The sequence below is a fragment of the Xenia sp. Carnegie-2017 genome, unplaced genomic scaffold, assembly GCF_021976095.1.
Source record: "Xenia sp. Carnegie-2017 unplaced genomic scaffold, XeniaSp_v1 HiC_scaffold_21, whole genome shotgun sequence".
NCBI classification, from domain to species: Eukaryota; Metazoa; Cnidaria; class Anthozoa; order Malacalcyonacea; family Xeniidae; genus Xenia; species Xenia sp. Carnegie-2017.
Genome location: NW_025813484.1, coordinates 197,413 through 219,802, shown reverse-complemented (window position 1 = coordinate 219,802; position 22,390 = coordinate 197,413). Strand labels below are relative to the sequence as shown.

The 22,390-nt window shown below is 32.6% G+C and overlaps 9 protein-coding genes across 13 annotated transcripts; 7 read left to right on the top strand and 2 right to left on the bottom strand.

The window, feature by feature from the left end:
* Window positions 1-101: 101 nt before the first annotated feature.
* Window positions 102-1,066, top strand: LOC124444779 (DNA-directed RNA polymerase II subunit RPB4-like). The gene is made up of 4 exons (XM_046995434.1): window positions 102-318; window positions 399-579; window positions 669-764; window positions 852-1,066. The coding sequence occupies exons 1-4, from the start codon at window positions 258-260 to the stop codon at window positions 928-930; spliced, it is 417 nt and encodes a 138-aa protein (XP_046851390.1). The 5' UTR covers window positions 102-257; the 3' UTR covers window positions 931-1,066.
* A 270-nt stretch (window positions 1,067-1,336) lies between these two features.
* LOC124444444 (39S ribosomal protein L47, mitochondrial-like) lies at window positions 1,337-3,042 on the top strand (the record flags this gene model as incomplete). The annotated part of the gene is made up of 5 exons (XM_046995066.1): window positions 1,337-1,448; window positions 1,528-1,588; window positions 1,819-1,960; window positions 2,139-2,206; window positions 2,524-3,042. Coding segments are annotated over 5 exons (402 nt in total), but the record flags the coding sequence as incomplete, so codon positions are not given.
* Window positions 3,043-3,126: 84 nt separating this feature from the next.
* On the top strand, window positions 3,127-4,726 carry LOC124444778 (processed variable antigen-like). Of its 2 annotated transcripts, XM_046995432.1 has the most exons (3): window positions 3,127-3,226; window positions 3,722-3,815; window positions 3,894-4,726. In XM_046995432.1, the coding sequence occupies exons 2-3, from the start codon at window positions 3,740-3,742 to the stop codon at window positions 4,475-4,477; spliced, it is 660 nt and encodes a 219-aa protein (XP_046851388.1). In that variant the 5' UTR covers window positions 3,127-3,226; window positions 3,722-3,739; the 3' UTR covers window positions 4,478-4,726. The 2 variants fall into 2 exon arrangements, with proteins under 2 accessions (XP_046851388.1, XP_046851389.1); XM_046995433.1 differs by lacking the exon at window positions 3,127-3,226 and having other exon boundaries at window positions 3,581-3,815.
* Window positions 4,624-8,991, bottom strand: LOC124444775. 3 transcript variants are annotated; one of them, XM_046995428.1, is made up of 5 exons: window positions 7,026-8,991; window positions 6,761-6,875; window positions 5,609-6,638; window positions 5,130-5,476; window positions 4,624-5,064 (listed from the first exon to the last, which is right to left on the bottom strand). In XM_046995428.1, the coding sequence occupies exons 3-5, from the start codon at window positions 6,316-6,318 to the stop codon at window positions 4,655-4,657; spliced, it is 1,467 nt and encodes a 488-aa protein (XP_046851384.1). In that variant the 5' UTR covers window positions 6,319-6,638; window positions 6,761-6,875; window positions 7,026-8,991; the 3' UTR covers window positions 4,624-4,654. The 3 variants fall into 3 exon arrangements, with proteins under 3 accessions (XP_046851384.1, XP_046851386.1, XP_046851385.1); XM_046995430.1 differs by having other exon boundaries at window positions 5,157-5,476; XM_046995429.1 differs by lacking the exon at window positions 6,761-6,875.
* A 924-nt stretch (window positions 8,992-9,915) lies between these two features.
* Window positions 9,916-10,840, top strand: LOC124445043 (50S ribosomal protein L9-like). Its single transcript, XM_046995764.1, is given in 2 exon segments — window positions 9,916-10,464; window positions 10,467-10,840. Coding segments are annotated over 2 exon segments (570 nt in total). The 5' UTR covers window positions 9,916-10,092; the 3' UTR covers window positions 10,665-10,840.
* LOC124444443 (solute carrier family 25 member 35-like) lies at window positions 10,687-11,836 on the bottom strand (the record flags this gene model as incomplete). The annotated part of the gene is made up of 2 exons (XM_046995065.1): window positions 10,687-11,323; window positions 11,417-11,836. Coding segments are annotated over 2 exons (960 nt in total), but the record flags the coding sequence as incomplete, so codon positions are not given.
* Window positions 11,837-11,862: 26 nt separating this feature from the next.
* LOC124445040 (coiled-coil domain-containing protein 150-like) lies at window positions 11,863-15,121 on the top strand. 2 transcript variants are annotated; one of them, XM_046995761.1, is made up of 13 exons: window positions 11,863-12,594; window positions 12,668-12,914; window positions 12,994-13,037; window positions 13,117-13,209; window positions 13,320-13,552; window positions 13,630-13,681; window positions 13,757-13,849; window positions 13,926-14,021; window positions 14,348-14,440; window positions 14,536-14,619; window positions 14,694-14,750; window positions 14,820-14,947; window positions 15,008-15,121. In XM_046995761.1, exons 1-12 carry the CDS (start codon window positions 11,995-11,997, stop codon window positions 14,886-14,888), a joined length of 1,761 nt encoding a protein of 586 aa, XP_046851717.1. In that variant the 5' UTR covers window positions 11,863-11,994; the 3' UTR covers window positions 14,889-14,947; window positions 15,008-15,121. The 2 variants fall into 2 exon arrangements, with proteins under 2 accessions (XP_046851717.1, XP_046851718.1); XM_046995762.1 differs by having other exon boundaries at window positions 11,864-12,594; window positions 13,926-13,994.
* A 416-nt stretch (window positions 15,122-15,537) lies between these two features.
* Window positions 15,538-18,167, top strand: LOC124445042 (coiled-coil domain-containing protein 150-like). The gene is made up of 9 exons (XM_046995763.1): window positions 15,538-15,612; window positions 15,766-15,972; window positions 16,207-16,275; window positions 16,359-16,456; window positions 16,766-16,829; window positions 16,959-17,045; window positions 17,166-17,245; window positions 17,345-17,453; window positions 17,530-18,167. The coding sequence occupies exons 2-9, from the start codon at window positions 15,850-15,852 to the stop codon at window positions 17,617-17,619; spliced, it is 720 nt and encodes a 239-aa protein (XP_046851719.1). The 5' UTR covers window positions 15,538-15,612; window positions 15,766-15,849; the 3' UTR covers window positions 17,620-18,167.
* Window positions 18,168-18,200: 33 nt separating this feature from the next.
* On the top strand, window positions 18,201-22,155 carry LOC124445038. The gene is made up of 6 exons (XM_046995758.1): window positions 18,201-18,286; window positions 18,366-18,445; window positions 19,231-21,322; window positions 21,439-21,559; window positions 21,753-21,835; window positions 21,935-22,155. Exons 3-6 carry the CDS (start codon window positions 19,266-19,268, stop codon window positions 21,987-21,989), a joined length of 2,316 nt encoding a protein of 771 aa, XP_046851714.1. The 5' UTR covers window positions 18,201-18,286; window positions 18,366-18,445; window positions 19,231-19,265; the 3' UTR covers window positions 21,990-22,155.
* The last annotated feature ends 235 nt before the right edge of the window (window positions 22,156-22,390 follow it).

Sequence of the window (22,390 nt, the reverse complement as noted above, 5' to 3'; positions counted from 1 at the left end):
CACAAGATGAATTGATAAAATAATGACAACAATGAGAAAGTTGTTGAAACGTGAAATCTTTCCATAGCAAGCACATTTGTTAGTATTTTAAGTGTTACATAAAGTCAAGGGGAAATTATTTCTACCAAAGATGCTCATTCTTCGCTTAATGACCTTTATCTTGCAATATCCACCTTTTACATCCATGATCCATTCCTGTCCTCCTCAGTCCTCTTTCAGTTCAAAAGTTGGCGCGGGAAACTGAAACGAGAGTAAACATGGCGGCAGTTTCCTCAGATGGTGGTGGAGAAGACGCTACTGAATTGCAATTTACGAAAGGTAAAAGACCTGTGTCACTTTTCGTGAATCGTTCATTTCTTCAAAATATTTGTTCAATGCTAGTTAATTCTGTTGTATAGAGTTTGAAGATGCGGAAACCTTGTTAAACTCTGAGGTATTCATGTTACTGGAACATCGAAAGAAACAAAGTGAAGAAACGGACGATGAACAAGAACTTTCTGAAGTATTTATGAAAACATTACAGTATACGGAGAAATTTAGTCGCTACAAAAACCGTGAAACTATAGCTAGCGTAAGAAGGTTTGTTGGTTGATCATGTTTTGATGTTCATTGTTCAATTTACACATTAAAACCGTCTGTGTATATTTACGATAATATTCATTCCCCAGTTTGCTGGGTAAAAAGAAGCTTCATAGATTTGAATTGGCTTGTCTTGCTAATCTTTGCCCAGAATCAGCTGAAGAAGCAAAATCACTAATACCAAGGTAGGTTACCATTTGTTCAAGAGTTAAATGAGATGAAATGAGAAAATAAAATGTTTTTTTTATGTGATTTGATTATTTTTTTCATAGCCTTGAAGGAAGATTTGAAGATGATGATCTGCAACAGTTACTCGATGATATACAAACTCATCGAAGTTTTCAATATTAAGAATTAACTTGTATATTGTCTTATATTCGTTTATCTCACTGCAAACAACTCATTACATAAGTTTTTACTTGATAAAACATTTTGCAATGAATAATATTCATCCAGGGATGATGAAAAAGTATTCACTTTGATAAAACCTGTGCCTAGAGGATTTTTTTCGACACCAATATTTTGAAGCATACTCAATGTGCATACTCCATGTATTGTATTGAGGTCAGTGATACCAAAGTAATGGCGGCCGTTTCAATATTCCAAAATATTTCAGTAAATACGGTTTACAGGTATTCCTTGTCAAGGTACCGTTTACTACATTTAGAGTTCACAAAATCTTGTGTAAATAATTTTTCATATTCAATGAAAAAAAAATTGAGTCAATTACACTTTTATATATTACCATTGAAACCAACTAAAGTACAGCCAAGATGTATTCATATGTCAAAAGTATTGTGGTATTGAGGAGTTCTTTCCTCCTGGAGTGTTACAGAATAAACAACCATTACCAGAGCAGGTCGAATCTGGTAAATATATATTCTACATCATTTGTTGCAAAGTGAGATGTTTTAATTAAGAATATTAAATTGTATATTTTATTTCTAGGGAGACGTTGGAGAGCTGCTGAGCTGAGACAGAAAAGCAATGAAGACTTGCATAAACTTTGGTAAAGTTAGAGATATTACATGATCAATAGTAGATTTTTTTAGGCATTACATGGTTTTATAGAAATTGGTATTCTCTAGCCATATCATTCATCTCCGATACAGGAGCCATGGGCAATAATGTTAAGGTTAAATTGCCAATGATAATGGGAGTTGATGAAGGATAACCATGGATAACTAGAATATTGATGTCATTGAGAATAAAGCCTATCTTTGTAATTTGTTAACATAGGTATGTTTTGTTAAAAGAACGAAACATGCTATTAACAGTTCAAGAGGAAGCAAAAAGATTGCAGGTTGTTATGCCATCGCCAGAGCGATTGCATAAGGTTAAGAAATCAATGGCAATGATTAAACTGGTTGTTGATGAACGAGTATGTATATTCATTTACTTATTGTGTTTCCACTTACCTTTAAGATCTCACTAAATGTCTTTCACTATTCATATAATCTTAAACTTTTTCTCGTGTCTTCTAATTTAAACTCTCATACATGAGCATAGTATCAATTTAAAAACCTCAGAACATATTTTTTGTTCAATTGAACTTATAGAAACATGCGATTGAAGCTATAGAAGCCAATTATAACAAGAAAGACTTGTACACAGGGTATGATACTGAGTAAGTGAATTTATGTAGAAAAGAAAATGAGGAAGGCAAAAGGACAGTTAAAACAAAAGGTCATTAAAAACCAGTTGCTTCATGAAATTACTTTGCAGTAAGTGTAGTTTTGTACAATGCACCAGATCATTGTTATTTTTAATAGAAATCCTTGAAATGTAAGTGATTTCTATTGAGACTAGTTTAGCATTATTTTCAAAACTGAAGCAACTTTTAAAATGAACGTAAATTATAAAGATACTGTCATCATTCTATATTTTTCATTTTCATTTGATTTAACTATGAAAATCAGACAAATATCATGGATTACTTTTTAGTGAATACACATTGAAGTAGAAAGCCACCAACCAGTGCTGTCCTTACAACATTTTAATCTAAAGGAAAGGTGCCAGAATTCATGCATTCAGCTCTGCCAGACTGAGAAGTGAATTTGCTTACAAATGAAATCAATTGAGCACAACTGAATACATGAATATTCACCCACAACGACCCTCCAGTCTTCACCCCATCCTAATCAACGCTCTAGTGACGAGCCTCTCACCAATCAAATATACGTGAAATAAAAATATTAACTACACGTGTTCATATTCAATACGTACTACCAAATATTTTTTTTGTTTTCATAATGACCGATAAACGTGTTTAGTTAAATGATTTCACGGGTTACAAGTGAACAGCCTCATTTTTTCATTAAGTATTTATGATATTTATTGCTAAATTTTAAATGGCTTTGAATTCGTGAATTTTTAACTGAAAATTGTGTCTACTTTCAGTAAACTTTGCAATTTATTGTTATTTATTATTGTTTTATAAGTGATTAAACTATATTGATTTAATGAAGAAGTAATTTATACTTGAAATATTGTTTATAATATTTGCGGTCTGTGACACCTGCTAATCTAAAACTGGTCCCATTGCGTCTACTATAAGATACCAGTTGTTCTTTTCTATTCAATGTACTATTATTGATTATTGCACGGAAAGGTTGAGCGAAGTAATTTTGGATAAACATTATATAAGGTTCGTGGATATTTTACTTATACTTATATACTATTTTATTTTTTGTTATATATTCTTCAAAGTAGTTTTTAAAGTTTGTTGCATTTTTTTTTGTCTCCTTGAAGAATAAAATAACATCTTTCTATTTTGCAAATATTGGCAGATTTGCTTAAATAATCAAAGCCAATTTCATATATTATTTCGTTTATATAAGTATATACGTTAAAAAAGTAATTTTTAACATTTGTGTGTTCAACAATGCGTCTTTCCTGAACAGTTATTGAGACGTTTTTATTTTAAAAAGAAAAATATTTACTTCTTTAAAAAACTTTCTTGCTTTCATTTCAAATTTTATTCCGATGATATGAAGGTTTGTTTTCGTACTTAAAGTTGTATTGAAATTAATTATATCAGAGTATCTAGAATTAGCACCTTTACCTGGTGCTAAATTAAATTTATTGAAACAAAGCACTTTTATATTGTGTTACTTGACATGAAAAATTTCATTTCCTGTAGGTTTTATCGTCTTTAAATATGACGACAATCATATATTTTACTGGATTTATTCTTATTCTCGGCGTATCGCTCACTTTTGGTAAACCTTTGTTGGGTAAGTGTAAGTTCTATATCCTTTGCTGAATTGAATTACAAAATGTCCTTAAAGGTTAATGTTATTATGCATGACTAGATGAGAGAAATGAGAAAGAAAAGTCTTTGGGAAAATTTGCTGCCGAAACTGCTGTGAATGAAGACATGAATCACTCTAATGAAGAGGAGGAGTCTAATAGCGGGGAAACTGATGAGATAGACAAATATGATGATTATAGTGGTGATGGTAATGATGAGGTGCAATCAGATGATAAGAAACAATCAAACAAAAAGGAAAAATCTAAGTACGATGATGAAGGGAGTGGTGAATCTGAAGAAAGTGATGAATCTGAACAAAGTGGTGAATCTGAAGAAAGTGATGAATCTGAACAAAGTGGTGAATCTGAACAAAGTGGTGAATCTGAACAAAGTGGTGAATCTGAACAAAGTGGTGAATCTGAACAAAGTGGTGAATCTGAACAAAGTGGTGAATCTGAACAAAGTGGTGAATCTGAAGAAAATGATGAATTAGATGAGAGTGAAAAATCTGAGAAAGGGGATAAATCAGAAAAGAAAGATGAACTCGACAAAAAGAATGATGAAAAAAATGAAGACAATAAAGAAAAAAGTAAAAAATATGCTGTAAAGAATAAAGAATCTGAGAAGGACGAATCAAGGAAATGACGAAGAACATGGAAAATCTGATGATAAATCTCAAAAATACATAGATTTATGTGCTGTCTAACTTCAGCAATTTCGAATGGGAAAGGAAAAATACAACGTCCATTGTTTTTATTTACAATGAAATAAGAAAATAAACTGTGAGACGATTTTACATCGAACTCTGTTTTAATTTTGCTTCTACAAGAGATTACTGTTTGCTCTTTTTCTGTATTTTTGTTCCAGTAAAATCATAGCCTGTTTTGCTGCCAAGTTTACGTCTAAATAATTAAATCCAAAAGGAAATTTCTGTCTTTCTAACCAAGCTGCGGCTTTGCTTGCAATTAGTTCCCACTCTCTTTTAACGCTTGGCCATTTCCTTTCAAGATAAATCAGGGCCAAAGCCGTTGCCCACAATGAAAGAGAATCATAGTAATTATCTATTCCCAGGCCACCATTTTGCTCTGCCAACGGAATCATTGTCGAGTCTACAAAAGGGGCAGACAGCTCAAGCTGTGTGAGAGGTAGGTCAACAATACGCGCAAAAGCGTAGTTTAATTGCCAGTAGCCTTGACATGATTGCAGTAGGATCAAACGGATATATGAGGGACCTAGAAGGATGAACAAAATAAGTATATGTTCAGCTACTATGTGTGGAAATAGAAGAAAATTTTACCAGCAAAAACATTCAATTTTTGGATACTTCTCATTTTCCTTGTCAGTAAAGCCAGTTGGGCATTAATGAATTTGCTTCTATGTACTTTATTTATTAAAGTGACTTGTCTTTCCTTGAGACTTGTACGACGACTTGCATGGCGTGGTTTGTAAGTCACGTGATCACAACCTTCTGGTTCTTGTCTTTCAAGACGATTATATTTTTTATTATCAAGTATAACATCTTCTTCCAAGCACATATCAAACGTTCTTTTCGCCGGAGATACTTCTACATTATAAATATCCTGACTTTCGAAAATGTTTTCTGGAGTTTTCATTAATGGTGGTTTTCTTGTTGATAACTTGAAGCTTTGAACATGAAACAAATAAAGTTTGAGTGATTGCTTGGTTTGCAATTTTCAGCTTTGAAATTCCCTCTACGGATGCATTTCTAGCGACATGAAAATGTTATTAAAGTTTGTTTACATTTAAACACTTTACCTGCTAGATGAAACCATAACATCTTCTGGATCATCTAAAGTGTCTTCAAACATCTTACTTGAAAGTGATTTTGATTCTTCACTCAAAACAAAGGAACTCCTTTCTAAATGTGAACTGTCAGGCGTTCTTTCCAACGTGTTTTCCAAAGCAACAAAGATATTTTCGGCTGCAAACTGATGTAGTGCAACTCCTTGACACACTTTTGGTTGTGAAGGAATTTCTATTCTTTTTCTGTATAAATCTGAGCCAATATATCCAGTAACAGAAACACATCCCCAGCCGAAATCCATATGATTGTCTGTTTCATTAACATCACTTGATGAATTAACGTATTTATAAACGTCAATTGTGTTTTCTCTTTTTGTTCTGTTTATTATATCATTTGCATAAAATGCGCTACGAAAGTGCGCGTTGTTTGTCATGTAGTGGGTTATGACATCATTCATTTCACCAAAAACTTTCTTTGGTCTGTCCTCACTTATCAGGTATTCCCTCTCTTGTACAATGTTTGTCTTGGATTTAAAGTGAGCATTGTTATTTAAACTATTATCCACAGTTATCCCAGACTGATCCCTTTCAGGAGGAGAGAATCGAGAATATTCATCTTCGGTATCTGTGCTAGTATCACTTGAAGTTGAATGGAACTGAGTTGTTTTTCTCCAGTTTTTTATTGCATCATCAAGGTTTAATTGGCTTTTATTCAACTCCATCAAAGCATCAATGTCGTTTCTCAATGACTTTAGAGTACTCTTCTCAAGCTTAAAACATTGTAGCTCATCTCCAAGTTGACAAGACTCGAGTTCTTCATCAAACCAAAACTCTTTAACACTACTTGATTTCGTCTCTTCGACTGGTGATGAGTGATTTTATCTGGGAAAACTACTGCTGTATATAAGTTAGTACGCTGACCACTGACTATATAAGGTATCGTAGGAGCTGGTCGTATTACGCACCAATTATGTGGCAATTCCCAATCAACTTTGACATTACAAAGAGTTGGTCTTAAAAATTCTTTTAAACATTCAATCATCTGAAAAAATAAAGTTTGTAAAGAATAAAAATAAAGGGTAAGACTGATTAGTAATCCTACTCAGGTAAAAAAGTCTCCTTCATCCTCATGATAAAGTATAAAACCATTTTCTTTCAGTGTACCTTGGTTTGAATTTTGCCATCAGTTTGAGCAAAGTAACTTTTACCATTACCAAGCTTTGCAATGTTTCTGACTGTTTCATAAAAGATATTTGGACCTATTCCAAACGTAAATATCCTGTAAAATATTAATTAAGATAACTTACTTATTAAATACTGTATAGATGAGCTAATTACATAAAAGTAATTTTCTTTCAGAAATCTTAGTTTAAACGCTTTACTTATCCTGGTGATATCATCCATGTAAATGTATATATTTTCTCCATACCTTGCTCCACGCCTTTTCATCTTTACAAAATTCAGAATGGTTGAAGGTTGAGCGACATCTCCATCAGTAAAAATAAAAATGTTCCTCACATGACCAGTTTTTTCTGGTGCGTCCAGCACGGCCTTCAATGGTTGCAACAGCTCAGAACCTCCCATATCTGCTTTTATACCACTTAAATATTCACAAGCTTTTTCTAGGTTATCTTCACTGTATCGCTGACTAGTGGGGAAGAGAGATTGTGAGTATGATCCAAAGCTAACAATATTGAAATAACAAGAAGTCGGAAGGCTTTTGAGAAAAAGAACAAGACATTCTTTTGTATTGGTAATAAAAGAACCGCTCATACTGCCACTTCTGTCCAGCATAAAGATAAATTCTCCACAAACAGGATAGTTTGACAAAAGGAGGACTAAACTTACAGCAAGTATAGAATCTAAATTTATGTTGTTGTTTTCACTTATGTCCATTTTAAAGTTTTTTTCTTCGTGTTTTAATTTCGAACTTTGTCTGAGCTCTTTGCAACACTCATAAATTTTTAACAAACTTTTATGAACTAAGTATTCGGCTTTTTTGTGTCATTTCCATCGAGTTGAACATTGCATCTATTGAAAACATTTTTTTCTCCCACTCGAAACATTTCTTTCGTTTCACAGCTGTTCAACTGAAGTGTGCTGTCTGTAATCTTTTTGTTGGAAATCTTTGTTTTAGGAGATGAAGCAAGATTCTTTGAGTCAATAAAAGTTGGAATGTGTGATTGATTATTTTGCTGAGAAAAGTTTATCTTACTCTTTGAGCAACGAATATTCTCTTCCATTCTCTCTATTTCAACCTCAAAACTATCTTTTGCTTTCATATAATCCTGCGTTGAATTGCTCTTTGATTTTGTTTTGTACAAGAAATCCTCACTCAGTAAATATTCTGGAAAGTTCTTACACTTTTCGTCTGTTTTCCTGTTCTTTGTAGTTTCAGATAAATGATCAGTCAGAAATTCTTTTGTAGAGTTTTTATCGTCAACTAAGTAGCCATGCTCTATGCTACTAAACAAATCTAATGGTTTTGCAAGGTAAAAATGAACTTCGACATCTCTATCATATCTATAATCCTCAGCCAATGTGATAATGACAGCTTTAGCGCCAGTTTCATCAATATCTCCATCAACTTGAATGGCATGCGATGATGAAAAGCAGCCAGCTAATTGACAGGGAAAAGTCATCTTTATGATCAAATGAAATTGACACTCTCTCTCCTTGCTTATCACTTCGTCCAAACAGGATGGTGTAAACGTCTGTGGAGTTTTGTAGACCAAAGCTTGTTCTGCAACCTCCAACTCTCCTGCAACAGTTATCTCTAACATGACTAATGCACGAGGCGGAATATAACCGACATTTATCATTAAATAATTTTGATCTTTGCTTTCGATTTCATTTGAACATTGAAGATGTTTAGTGCTAACATTTTGCTGTTTTATAGTCGCTCTGAAATCTATGATAAAGGATTTGCTGTTGTCGTAAGCAAACACAGCTTTCACTTTATCGTCATGTCCATTCACATAACATAAGCATGCAAATGTAGTCGCGATGTGTCCGTTGCCAGTAACAAAGAGACTTGATGACTTCAATTGAAAATAGTTCGTCTTTAAATCTTCAACAATCAATCCAGACATCTTGTTTTTATTCACTTTTACATTTTTTCTCGTTGTTCCATAATTTGGTGTTTATATCCTTTCTTAGCAGTTTCTTCTTGCGAGCGAATGGTTTATCATGCTGTTCAGTCAGACTGTCAAGACATTTGTTAGAACGTAACAAACGCAAAGTAAGATTTATAAATTGTCCTGTGTACATCCTTTTAACACAGGTGCTGTTCATCGATAAAACTGCCCAATCATAACATCGTAAAGGAAATGTATTATCCAATCAAGACATCAGTATAAGAACATTCGCTCTCCTTGCATTGCAGCTGCTTTTATGATTACCTACAATGGCTATTTTAAATGTAAACTATTTTTTTGATGTCGTTTATTTTTTTATGTCAATAATACTCTTCATCCAAAAAATGCATTTTCCACGGAGAAACTGCTTTAGCATTAAAATAAGTAATTTTGGTTTCTTACAGCATGTTTCGTGAGCGCAATAGCAACCAAAGATATTCATGGAGATATTTTTAACTTTATTCATTAGCGCTTTGCAGAAGCATATGTCTTGTTCAGTGTACGTCAATAACTTTACATATGTAAAGTTTTGTGACGTTTTTCTATAAGAAAATAGCCACAAACTATGTTGGCTGTTTTCATAAAATTGCTCAAGTATGTTAGTACAGATACAAATCGAAATCTGTTTTTTTGCTATGATGATCACTCAAAAGCACTCATGTTCTTAATTAAAAATATCAGCTTTCGTTTCATTGTAGCATCATCGTCGTCATTGTCATTTGAAGCATCATTTTTAATATCAAGAGAACGTTGATGGAAATTGACATGTATACTTTTCAAAAAAATAATGATGCATCATATTTTCACTGAAATGGGCTATGTTTAATGTAATTGAAAATGGAAAAATTAATAGAATTTTCAGACATTTCATTTCCTGAAGGAAATAACGAAAGCTCAAAGTAACATTGCTTTTTATAGTCTTGTATATATATGTGTTGTTGATAAGTAAGATAACAAATGTGAGCTGTTATAAAGTCTGTCTGATGAGTCACAAGTCTGACTGACGGAAAGTTCCCCCTAGACTTTCTTCATTTGACTTTTCTTTCTCTTCATAGGGCGTCTTTATTTAACAAAAATACAAAACATGTTAATTATGAAACTCTGCCGTGGGTGAAAGACACGTATTACCTGAGTAGAATTCAATGTGAACATCTGCGCTCTTAATTTGGGACCATGCTGTTGTTGAGCTGCTAGATGACAGTGAAAAATTGTCTGAATCTACTTTGTAACGACATCTGTATTTCTGTATGTCTCACTCTCACTTTAGTTACCAGTTTTCCACGCGGTCGATTTCAATATGGCGAAAGTCTAATAAACTTTGTTAGTTGAATTTCTGCTGCCTTAGCAGCTTTTTTTGTCATGAACTTAGGAAAAGTTATCTTTAGAAGTTCAACTTACTACTTAGGAAATTCATTTTGCCGCAATTTCAACAAAAGAACTCAGAAATTTGACTATAAAAAGTTGGTTAAAGTTAACAAAAAGGCGAACAAGAAACCGAGGTTGAACTTGATTTTGAAAGAAGATGTTCCAAATTTAGGTTTTGCTGGACAACTTGTGCAAGTAAAACGTGGCTACGGTAGAAATGACTTAATCCTTAACAGGCGAGCAGTATATGCAACTGATGAAAATAAAGCGAAATATTTGAAAGTTCGTGAAGAGAAAGGAGTTAAAAATGAAGTTGAGGATCCCAAGATCCTTCCTTTCTTTGAGAAGACTTTGTTAAAAATTACGATCAACGACAATGGAGAAGCTTGGAAGATACAGCCAAAGATATCTCAACACAATGCCGTAAAAAATTAGGTGTCGTTGTTCCTGTTGATTGCGTTGAAATGCAGGAAGCAATTACAACAAGTGGTGACCATGTTGTTGGTATTATTATAAACGAGAATGTATCAACAACACTGAAATGTTCAGTTGTTTTGAATCAATAAATTTTTTATTTCTATGTCTATGTTCTGTTACATAACAAATGTATTTTAAGAAGAAATTACATTCTGCATTTTTAATTAATTCTATATTTGGTATTACATGATTATATTAATTGAAAAAACTACTCACTCCTTGCCTTGCGAAACCTGTAATAAAGTTTCCTTAATTCATAACAAAAGACAAGACTTAGTATTGTGTGTGGGCCAAGACGAAAATATTGTGCTCCAATTCCCTTATAGAAACCCAAAAACCCTTCCTGTTTGAATATTTTAATTATGCAATCTAAAGGTCCACTATACAGTAAACCATGACCTTTATTATCAATCCCTTGGTTGTATAACCTTGTACTGACAACATCAAATGGAGTCATAGCAATGCAAACAACAAAACTGCTACAAAAGCTGGCTGTTACTCCTAACATAAAACTGTCTTTCTCAAATAATTTCCTTTTAGCAATTGCATGTTTAGTGATGGAGAAAGTGGAAAGTTGAGCTGCTGAACCAATACTTGCACGTAATACAGAACCACTTGCACCACGCCACAGTCCTGCTATCCCAAAGTGTCCATAAACATCCCTGAAAGCACTAGTAACACTTGTGATTTGATGTTGGGTTCCAACTGCAATTCTTTCCGTAGCCTTTGACTGTAGCTGGGTCTTGAACTAAAATCATGGAATACAAATGTATATATAAACCTCTCTACAATGAATCTTGTTTAAATATTAAGAGGAAAAGCTCTACATTCAGCAACTTACCATGTAAGATGGACTTCCAATGAATGCCCCCAAACATCCTGATATACCCCCTGCAAGGATACATCGCCATGCAATAAGATTTCCCTCGGAATCCCGAACAAGAGAAGAACTAACCATATGTTGATAGGAACCAAGCCTGATACCATTCATCACAGCCTGATATAGTAGACCAGGTACCAGTCCCTTCTGCAATGCCATGATTCCATCAACTTTTGCTATAGTATAAAAGGCATGAAAAACATTACGATAATGTCTGGCATATGTTCCTCTTGCTTGCAGTTCTCCTTGCAGCTGCATACGTGTTTTTACAACTTCTAATGGATTTGTGAAAAGACATGCTCCACAAGCAGCAGTTGAACCTATCAGAAATTCAGCAATATTATCCATAACTACGACACTTCTTTTGCTATCTTTCCTTCGTCAACTTTCGGAAATACTCGGAAAAAATCGGTGTGAGATTCATGCAAAACATGAAGAACGTAAACCTAAATGATTTGGCGCAAATTTCAAAAATAAACAGTTAAATGTGTAGTGTATGTTTGACTTTCTAAGAAGAATTGTGAACAAGAAATATTTAGATGAACAAAGCAGTGTTATCTCCTTCCAAAGCAAGGCAGTCATCGTCTGAAAGGACTTTGAAATTGTTGCACGAGAAATTAGATGAAGCAGAATCTGAAGTGAAGAACCTATCGGATAACTTGATTAGCTATGGTTTTAGTAGCGTAGCTGCTCCAGCAAATAATTCTGAAAGAAAGAATGTTATCGAAACAATAGCACCATTTGAAGCTAGTGAAAATATCGTTGGTTACAATGACACAATGAAGAAGAATTATGAAGATGTTGTGAGTCGAGTTTGTCATGTTGAAAGTACAGTTCAGTCATTAAAACTTGCTTTAGTAAGTCTTGAGGCAGAGAATACTTTAATGACAAGAAATAGTGCCACGAAGACGCTACATGCAAACGAATCATATGAGAAAACACTTATGAAACTCAAGAAAGATTTGACAAAAACACAAAAATCGCTTGGGGAAAGTGAAAGATTTCGTGCTCAAACTGAGGAGGATTTTCAAAAATTAAGAAAAATATTGAATTGTGATGCTATGACAAATTCAGATATTGTATTAAAGATACAAGAAATGTATGTCACACAAGATGAAGTTGCAAAAAATGCTGATGATGTAAGTGAAATTATTTTATTTTTTAAAGTGTTTGTACATTTGTGTGATGAAACACATTTTTTGCTTTAAATAGTTAAGTAGAGCATTGAATAAGGAGAAAAATTTGCGGAAGAACTTGGAAGATTCACAATCTGATCTTTTGAATCGTGTAACAGAAATGGAGAAAATTGTAGAAAGAGAAAATCATGAAATGAAAATGTTGTCTGGTGATTGTATGAAATTAAAAAGAGAGTTGCTCGAGACAAGTTCAAGATATGATAAAGAATATCAAACAAGAATAAAGTTGGAGACTTATGTAGATAAATTGAGGAATGATACAGGTTGTATAATAATAGAAATTTCTTTAATACATAAACTTTCCTTTTTGTTATGGAAATAAGATATTGCTTCTTTGCTCAGAGGATATGGAATCTAAACTGTTGGCTATTTCAAATGACAAACAGGTATACTCTTTGCAGTTATATTTAGAATATTTTTGTCTAGAACTATTTAGTCTTATAGAGTTTGGATATTTGATTTAAGACGTTACAGTTGAGCTTGATGATGTTGAAACATGAGAACAAAGAGTTAAAACAGAAAGAGGAGTTCACACAACAATCAAACAACACACTTAAGGTACAGCATCATTTCATTTATTTTCCTCTTTATTTCCATTGCTTAATAAATGAAATCCACTTATGATAACTTTGAATTGATCATGTCATCATTTTTTTCATAATAAATAGGATGCCAATCTTGAATTAGAGAAACGTTTTAAAGAAATGATAGAGACTCAAAGGAAGTTGGAAGATGATAATAAGATCTTGGTAGCCAAACATTGTGATTCTGTTGAACAACAAAAGAAAGCATTTGCTGCCAAACTGCAAGAACAAGATAAAATACTGGATGAAGCAAAAGAAAGCATTTTACAGGAATTAAGAAAAGAGAAACAAGAATTACTTGAAAAAGAAAAAGAAATGTAAAATGAGTATAGTTTCGTAAAATAAATGTTGTTTTATTTTAATCATATTTTAATGAAAAACAAATTATACACAGTGTCATTCTACAAAAAGATCGAGATACAAAACAAGTTTTACTGGATGAAAAGGTTTGTTTATTTTTATCTTTTATTTTATTTAATGACAATTTTTTCAATGATGATTTTTTCAATAATGTTTTAAAGGATAAAGAATTGTCCAACATCAAAGAAGTGTTGGAGAAGTTAACAACTGATCGTGAAAATATGATTGAAGAAAATGATAAAGTTTTAATGGAAGTAAGTTTGACATATCATCTACAATAACAATATTTAACTCTTTGACTTTATTTCATTTCATGTGGTTTCTTTTTAGATCAAACGTGACTTGGACAAATTTGTTTCTGAAAAGACTTGCCTTAGTGCGGAGCTTGATGACAGAAAGGTATTGTCGGATTGCTCTCAGATGCAGGTAAAGTTACACTAGAATAGAGCAGAGTAGGATAGTGTAGGATAGCATGGAGTCAAGGGCATGGAATCAATCATTGTGTAGAAAAGTATACACCAAGGGATCTGGGTATTACATTGAGTAGTATTTTATAGTAAAATTGAGTATGTAGTATACTTTATGTAGCAATTGTGATTGTAGTTATGTATGAGGAAGTAGAGGATTTCAAATATAGTTATATAGTCCAATACAGTGTAGAACGATGTAGAGAAACGTAGTATGTACATACGTCATTTCCTGTAGTAACCATTTCCAAATTGTTTTATCATGAAATTATTTCACTTTTTGAGGTTGAGAATGAATCCTTAAATCATCAAAACAAAAAATTATCTGATCAATGTGAGATGTTGAAAGTTCGTGTTGATACTCTTGAACAACAGCAGGTCAACATATTGAATGAATAATTTTCATCAATTTTATCTTCAAATCCATCATAATCAACTAACGTATAAAATTATTAATCACTTGATTTTCGTAGACAAATCACAGTCGTATAAACATTGCTCTTCAAAACATGGTTGAAGATAAAAGAAGATTGGCATATGAAAATGGTGTTTTATCAGTAAGTACATAACTGAATCTTTCATCATCTGTGTGTTATGATTAGTTCAACTCCAGAAAATATCTGCTTTAAAGACAGAGAACGAGAAGTTACAAAAAAAGGAGAAGACCGTTGAAAAACATCTCAATGAGGTTGTCATCTCTGCTCATTTTATTGACTTTGGTGTTCTACCATTTAAAACATGTAAATTTCTTATGCAGCTAAAGAACCTTCTATTGACAAAGGATAAAGAGATAGAATCATTAATGAAACAAAGAGAGAAAATTTGAAAGTTGCAGAAAAAGTCATACAAGAATCAGAAAGTTACGAAAAAAAACATTCAAAACAGGTATTTAATTAAAGCGGAAATAATTACTGTGCTCCGAAAAATTTGTTTACTTTCGTACAGATAAAAACGCTTCATTCTGCCTTAAATCAATCAAAAGAAGACAATAAGAAATTGGCAGAAACACTCAATGGCGTTATGACGTCACATACTCACCTCCAGTCTCTGTGTGAACAGTTACAAACTGAGCTTGGCAAACGAGACAGTCGCTTGGCACATTTGGAGAGAGAAAAGTAAATAAATTTTTTCAAAACATGTTTACGTGACACTTTATACTCAAATCTTAACTCGCAGGTCAAACACTGAGGAAAGAATTGTGAATTTGAATCAAGAAGTGGAAACATTGAAGATACGACTCGTGCAAAACGTTAATGATAAGTCTGAAGATGTAGATAAACTTCACTTACTTGAGCAAGATCGTGAAAAGTTACTCGCTACTATAGAACCTTTAATGAAGACCAATAAAGATTTGCAAGAATCTCTTGAAGGCATGGCAAACGAATTGAAACTAAAAAATAATGAAATAAAAAAACTTCGAGCTTCGTCCGTTAACGTTAAACGCGAGATGGAAGTGGAAGCTGTTACAATGGAGACGAAAATAGACGAGGTTAGAAAAACATATGATGCTGAAATAAAGGAAATTCAGAAGCATCATAAGAAGGAAATTGGTAAGGTAAAAATGGATACTCAATAAATTTTAAGTCTACGTACGTATGACGTTGATCAAACTAAACAACGTCGATTGCTCATCATTTCATTCCGCCAATTTTTTTGTTCACTTTTTTTTCATGAAAAAATAAACAAATAATTATTTCTTCTAGATTCGCAAAGATTTTCAGGAAATAGTGAAGCTAAAGAACTCTCTGAAAGAGGAAAATGTTTGGTTTAAAAGCGAAAAAGAAGAGATGGATGGTAGGATTAAGAAATTACGAGAAAAATTAAAACAAACAAAACATCAACTGGATGATTGTGTCAAACGAGTAAATGATAAAGAAGTAGAGTTGGAAGTTGCCCATAATAAGATTGAAGTAAGAGTAACTTTGTTTATAACTTTGTGTATATGTGACACGTTTTTACGGTAAATAATCTATCACGTGTTGTATTCAATCTATCACGTGGTGTATTCAATCTATCACTTGTTGTATTCAATCTATCACGTGGTGCATTCAATCTATCATGTGGTGTACTCAAAGATCCATTAAACTTTATTTTATTCAAAGTTTTTTATTGAAATTGTCTGATTGAAAATCGTTTCATTTCAGTCAATGAATCGTGAACTTACAACATTGGAAAACTTGAAAATTGAATACAATCAGAATAATATTGAACAGGTTCGGTTTGTTGCTTAATTTTTAACCCATTTTCCATCAAATTTTTACTTCTTTATCTTCTCTTTTATCCCATATCTTCCTAGGCCCGTTCATTACAGGATTTCATTTCACAATTAACAGAACTTCAGGAGGAATTTCAAACATTAGCACAAGCTCAACATGAGACAAAATTACTTTGCAAGTAAAGTTCTATAAATTTACATATCCAAAAAAGTCACCCTGTTTTATATGGTGGACTTTATATAGTCCATGTGGTAAACCGTATTATCCATATAGTGAACCGTATTATCCATGTAGAGAACCGTATTATCCATACAGTCAACCGTGTTATCCATATAGTCAACCGTGTTATCCATGTAGTGATCCGTATTATCCCTATAGTCAACCGTATTATCCATGTAGTGAACCATATTATCCATATAGTCAACCGTGTTATCCATGCAGTAAATTGAATTATCCTAATCATAAAACAATTTTCTACATCGTCAAGGCAAAAAGATGAGAGGATCAAAAAAGAAAAACAGCGTCGAAGAGAAACTGAACTGATTTGTGAAGTGAGAATGCTGTTATTTATAATATTATCTATTTCAAGAAATACATCATTGATTGCATAGTTTTTTCTTCTATTTTTTAGTTTCTTGTGAATTGTTGTTTTTCATCGATTTTGTTATTCGAATTTTTAGAAATTGAAATCTCGTGAAAAACATCTTAAAGTGAAACACGATGTGACAGAACGACAATTAAATGAAGCTAATTTTGAGTCACATCAGGTCAACTATATTCAATATTTTAGGCGAGATATTTCATTTATAATTTCCAGTCAATACTAAGATTACCTGTAGGCTTTCTTAAAGTTTCAAGAAAACTAAGTTTATGTTTAACACATTAAGGTCGCTGTTAATTTAAAAGAAGCTCACGACTGGTTTAAAAATAAATTCACCAATCTTCAGTCGGAATTGAAGAAGTCAAGGTAAATGATAGTTCTTTGTTTATAGGTGAATAATTTTTGTACAACTCTCTCTCTTTTTTGTCATGATAACTGTTGATCTGTTTATTATCTTTCATGCAGAAGAATTCAGAATGTTTTACAAAAGGATAACATTGATCATTATAAAGCTTTACATGAAGAACGGAGGCGAGCTGATGAGGCAACTGAACGAGCCAAAGATATAATAAAGGTTTCAAACTACGCGTAATATGTCTTTCTAAGTTCAATAATTTTTTTTCAATTGTATATGTTCCTTTTTTTAAAAGTCGAGCCGGGAAATGATTTCAAAACTCGTGGGTCAAGTGACGTCAACGACAACGATAAATCACGAAACGAATGAGATTTCTCACTCTTAAATTATAGCAGTCATGAAATATTGCAGTCTTGTGATACCCTTTCAAATTTTTGATGATAAAGATTTTGCTTTTTTTATTTTTTTTTATTTATTTATTTGTTAATAATGATGTTAAACATGTAGATAAAATAGTGGACGTTTGTTGATCAGACATCAGATGATATTTCTACTAGTGTGGAGAAACGGAAAATGAAAATGTTTTCAATCAATTCATACCATTTTTTGGACGACAAAGGTGTAAAAGGAAATCGAAAATAATGGTGCAAATAGTCTTTGTATAAACCTAAACAGACTGCCTGAAATAATAGTGAAATTTCTTACAATATTTTTAGTCTTTGAGCAAAAGCTCTCTTTTGAGTTAGAACTTTATTGAACTCTCTCGAAAAAAAGTGTTCCTTAAAAACATCTCATTCATCTTTCATGTGATTACAAATCATTAGTTAAGAGGAAACATCTGTATTGTATGACTTCATATTAAATATCATATTTCCTCAATTTCCAATGATGTAAACGGAAAGAGTAAAGATATAAGCATTTTGGCTATACCAAGCTTAGGTCTTATGAATGATTTAAATTTGTGTCGTTGTTAATTCTGACATCGGATTGGATAAAATTTTGCATTTTTTAAATTACCGTTTAAGTATATAATAAGCGCATTTCGTTTGAAGGTAAAAGAACTTCCTTTTTCTTGTTGAAATTTACAATATTTTAAATTCTTGTATTTTATTTTGGTATGTTTTTGTATAGATACATCATGGCATAAAGAGAATATTTAACTATCTAAAAACAAGGAAAGCAACCTTGTCAACTGGTGTCAAAATAGTAAGGTAAATCATCAAATTTGTCAATGTTATCGAAAATTTTCGCTTTCATGTTGCATGCTGACGGTAAATTAACATTTTGAGTAAATTTTGCCAATCGAATGACGCAGCACTTTTGACTTTTTGGCTGACGTATATACATTATTAAATTTTAAAATGAGCTATACACATATAAAGTATGACTTTGCTCTCTGTTCTCGTGGGTTTATTTCAATGAAGCAGCAATTTCTTTGGTATGAAGGCCTTTTGAAGAGCATATTTCTTTTCAGTTTTTAAAAACAATTTTAATTTCAAATCAATGTTTTAAATGTACAATTTTAAAATTCATTGTGATGTCGGCCATTTTGTCTGTCGTTGATGTAAGAATGGAGAGAAAAATATCTTGAATAATTTTATCAAATGTTGTGGATCATTTGAGTTTTATTTTATCGGTAATGTTAACACAAGATGTATTTTAATAAAATTTTGTGCAAGTGTTCAGAGAGAAAAGAATTTTATTTGGGGGAAAATAATTTTCCCCTTTAAAAGTGCTACGTGTTCATATATAACAAAGGTCCAAATTTGGTTTTAAAAACTCCAATGAAAACATTAATAATGTAACCTTAATTGCACCACACTTAAAAATGCCATGCATATTATGTAATATACATTAATATATATGTATATATTGATAAGAAAAATTTATAATCATGTGCCATATAATTTTGCTTATTCATGCTGATCTTTCAAAATTTCTTTTAAAAAATATGTTCTCGTTGATTCGTCATTTTAATTTGGCACTTTGTGTTAAGAACTTTGTGTACCTAAGAAAAAGTGTTGTCAAATTATGAGTGATTCTCATGCAACATCTTGGGAAAATCTTGAGTCGTGTAACTGTCTTATCATACCACAGTCAAAGACTTTCAAAGACCAAGATGGCATAATACAACATATCAAATGCTTGGAACCTGAAAAATGGAAAAACACAATAGAAAATAGTGGTCACAATATCATTTTGGTAAATGGAGACTTTAAAGAGTCTTTCAACACATTTTTTTTGGATATATTTGTGTTATGCAACCTACAAAGTTTTACTGAAAGAAGTGGACCTTGTGATTGCCATGAAAACTTTATTTCATTAAGGAATACTCTAAACTTGAAAACCAATGATAAATGGGTATGTTTATGGATATGTGAAGGTGTATCATATGTACTTGAATCTGATGAAAAAAGGATAGTTCCCACTGAAGACTTTCATAAAATAAAAGATGAAGTTAGAAAACTGAAGAAAATAAATGATGATTTACCAAAACTTATCAACTCTCGTATTTGTTTGGATGAAACAGATTTAAGTAGTTCACAACCGTTAATGAGTCAGCATAATTTTCAGAAGGAATTGAATGAAATGATGTATCAAAAAAAAATCATATATAAAGCATTTTACACAATGTTTCACAGACTCTTATGTACTCTAAAGGATACAGGTGGACTATCGTCAGTAAAAAATAAGTCAAATCCTGACATTAATAATGGAGCAGGTGCTGATAAATCACTACCATTACGAACTTTCTTTCAATATTCTGTAACAAGGTTAACACAATCTGATTGGACCAATTTACGACAGTTTGTGGAGAGAGATGTACCAGCAAGAGTGATAAGGGTAATTCCAAATGGAATTGAGTTTTTTCTAGAATTAGTGAGACGTGATATGATACATAATGAAAACACAGATTATATGAGAAATGCATTCTTTGAGATCCAACGTATTGATCTAGTTCATATGTTAGACTGTATTAAAGAAGGTGACATGAGTATCTTTATAACTGCTGATCCTAATGCACAATCACGCAGCTTTAATGAAGAAGTTCGCCATCAAGAATCATTGCCTCCCCAAACTCTGCTTGTAAACCGAGAGCAAAGTAATGAACGTAATGATAGCCATGTTATATCGCAATCGAGCAACAGAAACCATGGTAACGATGTTAGTGGTGTAGACGTCGTTGATGGTGGTTCATTACCTGTCACATCGGTACTTACTATGACATCTGATGCCACCGTTGATAGACGTTTAAAAAGAACATACCGAACTAATGCACAAAATACTTCAACGTACTCATCATTTTCTATGCAAGAACAAGATAATGAAGAGGATTCAGTTGTGCATTCAGCATCTTCTGTCCAGGCTAACACGGAAGCCTTTGATTGGATGGGAAGAAATAGACCTGCTAATATTGCTGATACTGAAAGATTGAATGCTATTGAGGGAAAGTTTGATGCTTCTTTCAATGGTTCTGAAACTGCTAATGGTCGTTCTTCATATCAAAACACACCTCTTTCGATCGCAGCTTTCCCTGGTACCAATTCTCAGGATACAACGACCCCTGTCACCTTGACCCTGGGTACAATGACCCCTGTCAACAATACCATAAGTACAATAACATCTGGTACCAGTACCTTAGGCACGATGACCCCAGGTACCAATGCCTTAGGCACCAATACCCCAGGTACAATAACCCCTGTCACCAATGCCCTAGGTACGATGACCATTGGTAATTCCTCTGCTACAAGTACCGAAAATAATAGTGAATCGTGGATTGAAGGCAGAAATTATCCATGTGAACATTATAATCGTTATTGTACTGTAAAATTTTCGTGCTGTTCATCGTTCTGGCCATGTCATCGATGCCACAACGCCCAAACTACTTGTGCACAGCGGAAACTTAAATCACGTGATATACGACAAATTAAATGTCGACGATGTGGTCTTGTTCAAGATTTTCCTAAAGAATCACCGCATTGCGTTGGATGTAACTTGAAATTTGCAGAGTATTTTTGTGCAATATGTCAGCACCTGACAGACAAAAGAAACCATCCATTTCATTGTGATAAGTGTGGAATCTGTAGGTTCGTTGGTTTTTTAAACGAAATTTTTCATTTTTCTTTCTTTAACAAATTTAATTCGTTGATATACGTTCATTTACTTTTTGATAAAGTGATCTTTAAATGTTTTGTTTCATTAGAGTTCACGGAGATCGTTCTTTTCATTGCGATGTTTGTGGTGTGTGTCTTGATATACAACTGCGTGGTAATCATAAATGTAGAGAAGGTTCTGCGCATGACGTATGTTGTGTGTGTTTCGAAGTAAGTTTGGTTTCCCGGATGTCTCAGTCGATCAACATATGAAAAAAATTTTCCATATGTGGCTGTGCTGTGATACAATCCATCCTTGATAAATTTTTAACTTATAATATATTTTTAAATTTTTATTTAATTTTGCTTCCTTATTTGACTTTTGTCATTTTTTTGACACAAGTTTCATTTTGTATTCCCATAGGATGCGTTCACTGGTTGTAAAATTCTTCCTTGTGGACATAAAGTTCATAAAGAATGCGCAAAACAAATAACGAAAAACGGAAAGTATGTTGTCAGCCATCATATATAATTTCACAAAAAAAAAATGAAACAAAATAATTGTTGATATCGTTGTTTTTCATTTATTTATCTTTTTCTTTCTAGGACAGTGTGTCCAAAATGTAAAAAAGATAAAGATGGAAGAAAAAATGGAAACTGAAGATTTGTATGAAATGTTAAACAAAAAAGTCATGTTTGATTATATCAATAACTCCTAACCTTTTTTCCCTTTTTGCTATTGTTTCTATCTAATGCTGTTATAAAAAATTAGTTATAAATATTTGTTTCTAAAATTCGAAAACTAAAGGAAAGTTGTTTTGTTCTGATATTGAGTTCTCATTTAAATTCATCGCAATCGGTTTTACTGTTTATTTACATGTCTACGAACAGAATGAAAAAATACAATAGAATGCAGAGGCATTTGAATAAAAAGAACATTTTTGCTATTTACATTTAGTGCATTCTCGACGCATAGCGTTTTTTTTAATTTATGAATTTTTTACACAATTTTAATTACTGTCGCAGAATTCACTGAGTTCGTCCAGAAAATTGATCTGCACT

Coding starts and splice junctions, on each gene's coding strand:
- LOC124444778 (XM_046995432.1), top strand. CDS start 3,740: ATGACGACAATCATATATTTTACTGGATTTATTCTTATTCTCGGCGTA. Junction 3,816..3,893: donor TTTTGGTAAACCTTTGTTGG/GTAAGTGTAAGT, acceptor ATGCATGACTAG/ATGAGAGAAATGAGAAAGAA.
- LOC124445038 (XM_046995758.1), top strand. CDS start 19,266: ATGAGTGATTCTCATGCAACATCTTGGGAAAATCTTGAGTCGTGTAAC. Junction 21,560..21,752: donor TATGTTGTGTGTGTTTCGAA/GTAAGTTTGGTT, acceptor GTATTCCCATAG/GATGCGTTCACTGGTTGTAA. Junction 21,836..21,934: donor CAAATAACGAAAAACGGAAA/GTATGTTGTCAG, acceptor TTTTCTTTCTAG/GACAGTGTGTCCAAAATGTA.
- LOC124444775 (XM_046995428.1), bottom strand. CDS start 6,318: ATGGAGTTGAATAAAAGCCAATTAAACCTTGATGATGCAATAAAAAAC. Junction 5,477..5,608: donor GTTATGGTTTCATCTAGCAG/GTAAAGTGTTTA, acceptor TCATGTTCAAAG/CTTCAAGTTATCAACAAGAA. Junction 5,065..5,129: donor AAAATTGAATGTTTTTGCTG/GTAAAATTTTCT, acceptor TCATCCTTCTAG/GTCCCTCATATATCCGTTTG.
- LOC124444779 (XM_046995434.1), top strand. CDS start 258: ATGGCGGCAGTTTCCTCAGATGGTGGTGGAGAAGACGCTACTGAATTG. Junction 580..668: donor ACTATAGCTAGCGTAAGAAG/GTTTGTTGGTTG, acceptor TTCATTCCCCAG/TTTGCTGGGTAAAAAGAAGC. Junction 765..851: donor GCAAAATCACTAATACCAAG/GTAGGTTACCAT, acceptor TTTTTTTCATAG/CCTTGAAGGAAGATTTGAAG.
- LOC124445040 (XM_046995761.1), top strand. CDS start 11,995: ATGAACAAAGCAGTGTTATCTCCTTCCAAAGCAAGGCAGTCATCGTCT. Junction 13,038..13,116: donor CTATTTCAAATGACAAACAG/GTATACTCTTTG, acceptor ATTTGATTTAAG/ACGTTACAGTTGAGCTTGAT. Junction 13,850..13,925: donor ATGATAAAGTTTTAATGGAA/GTAAGTTTGACA, acceptor GTTTCTTTTTAG/ATCAAACGTGACTTGGACAA.
- LOC124445042 (XM_046995763.1), top strand. CDS start 15,850: ATGGATGGTAGGATTAAGAAATTACGAGAAAAATTAAAACAAACAAAA. Junction 16,830..16,958: donor AAACTGAACTGATTTGTGAA/GTGAGAATGCTG, acceptor TCGAATTTTTAG/AAATTGAAATCTCGTGAAAA. Junction 17,246..17,344: donor TCGGAATTGAAGAAGTCAAG/GTAAATGATAGT, acceptor TCTTTCATGCAG/AAGAATTCAGAATGTTTTAC.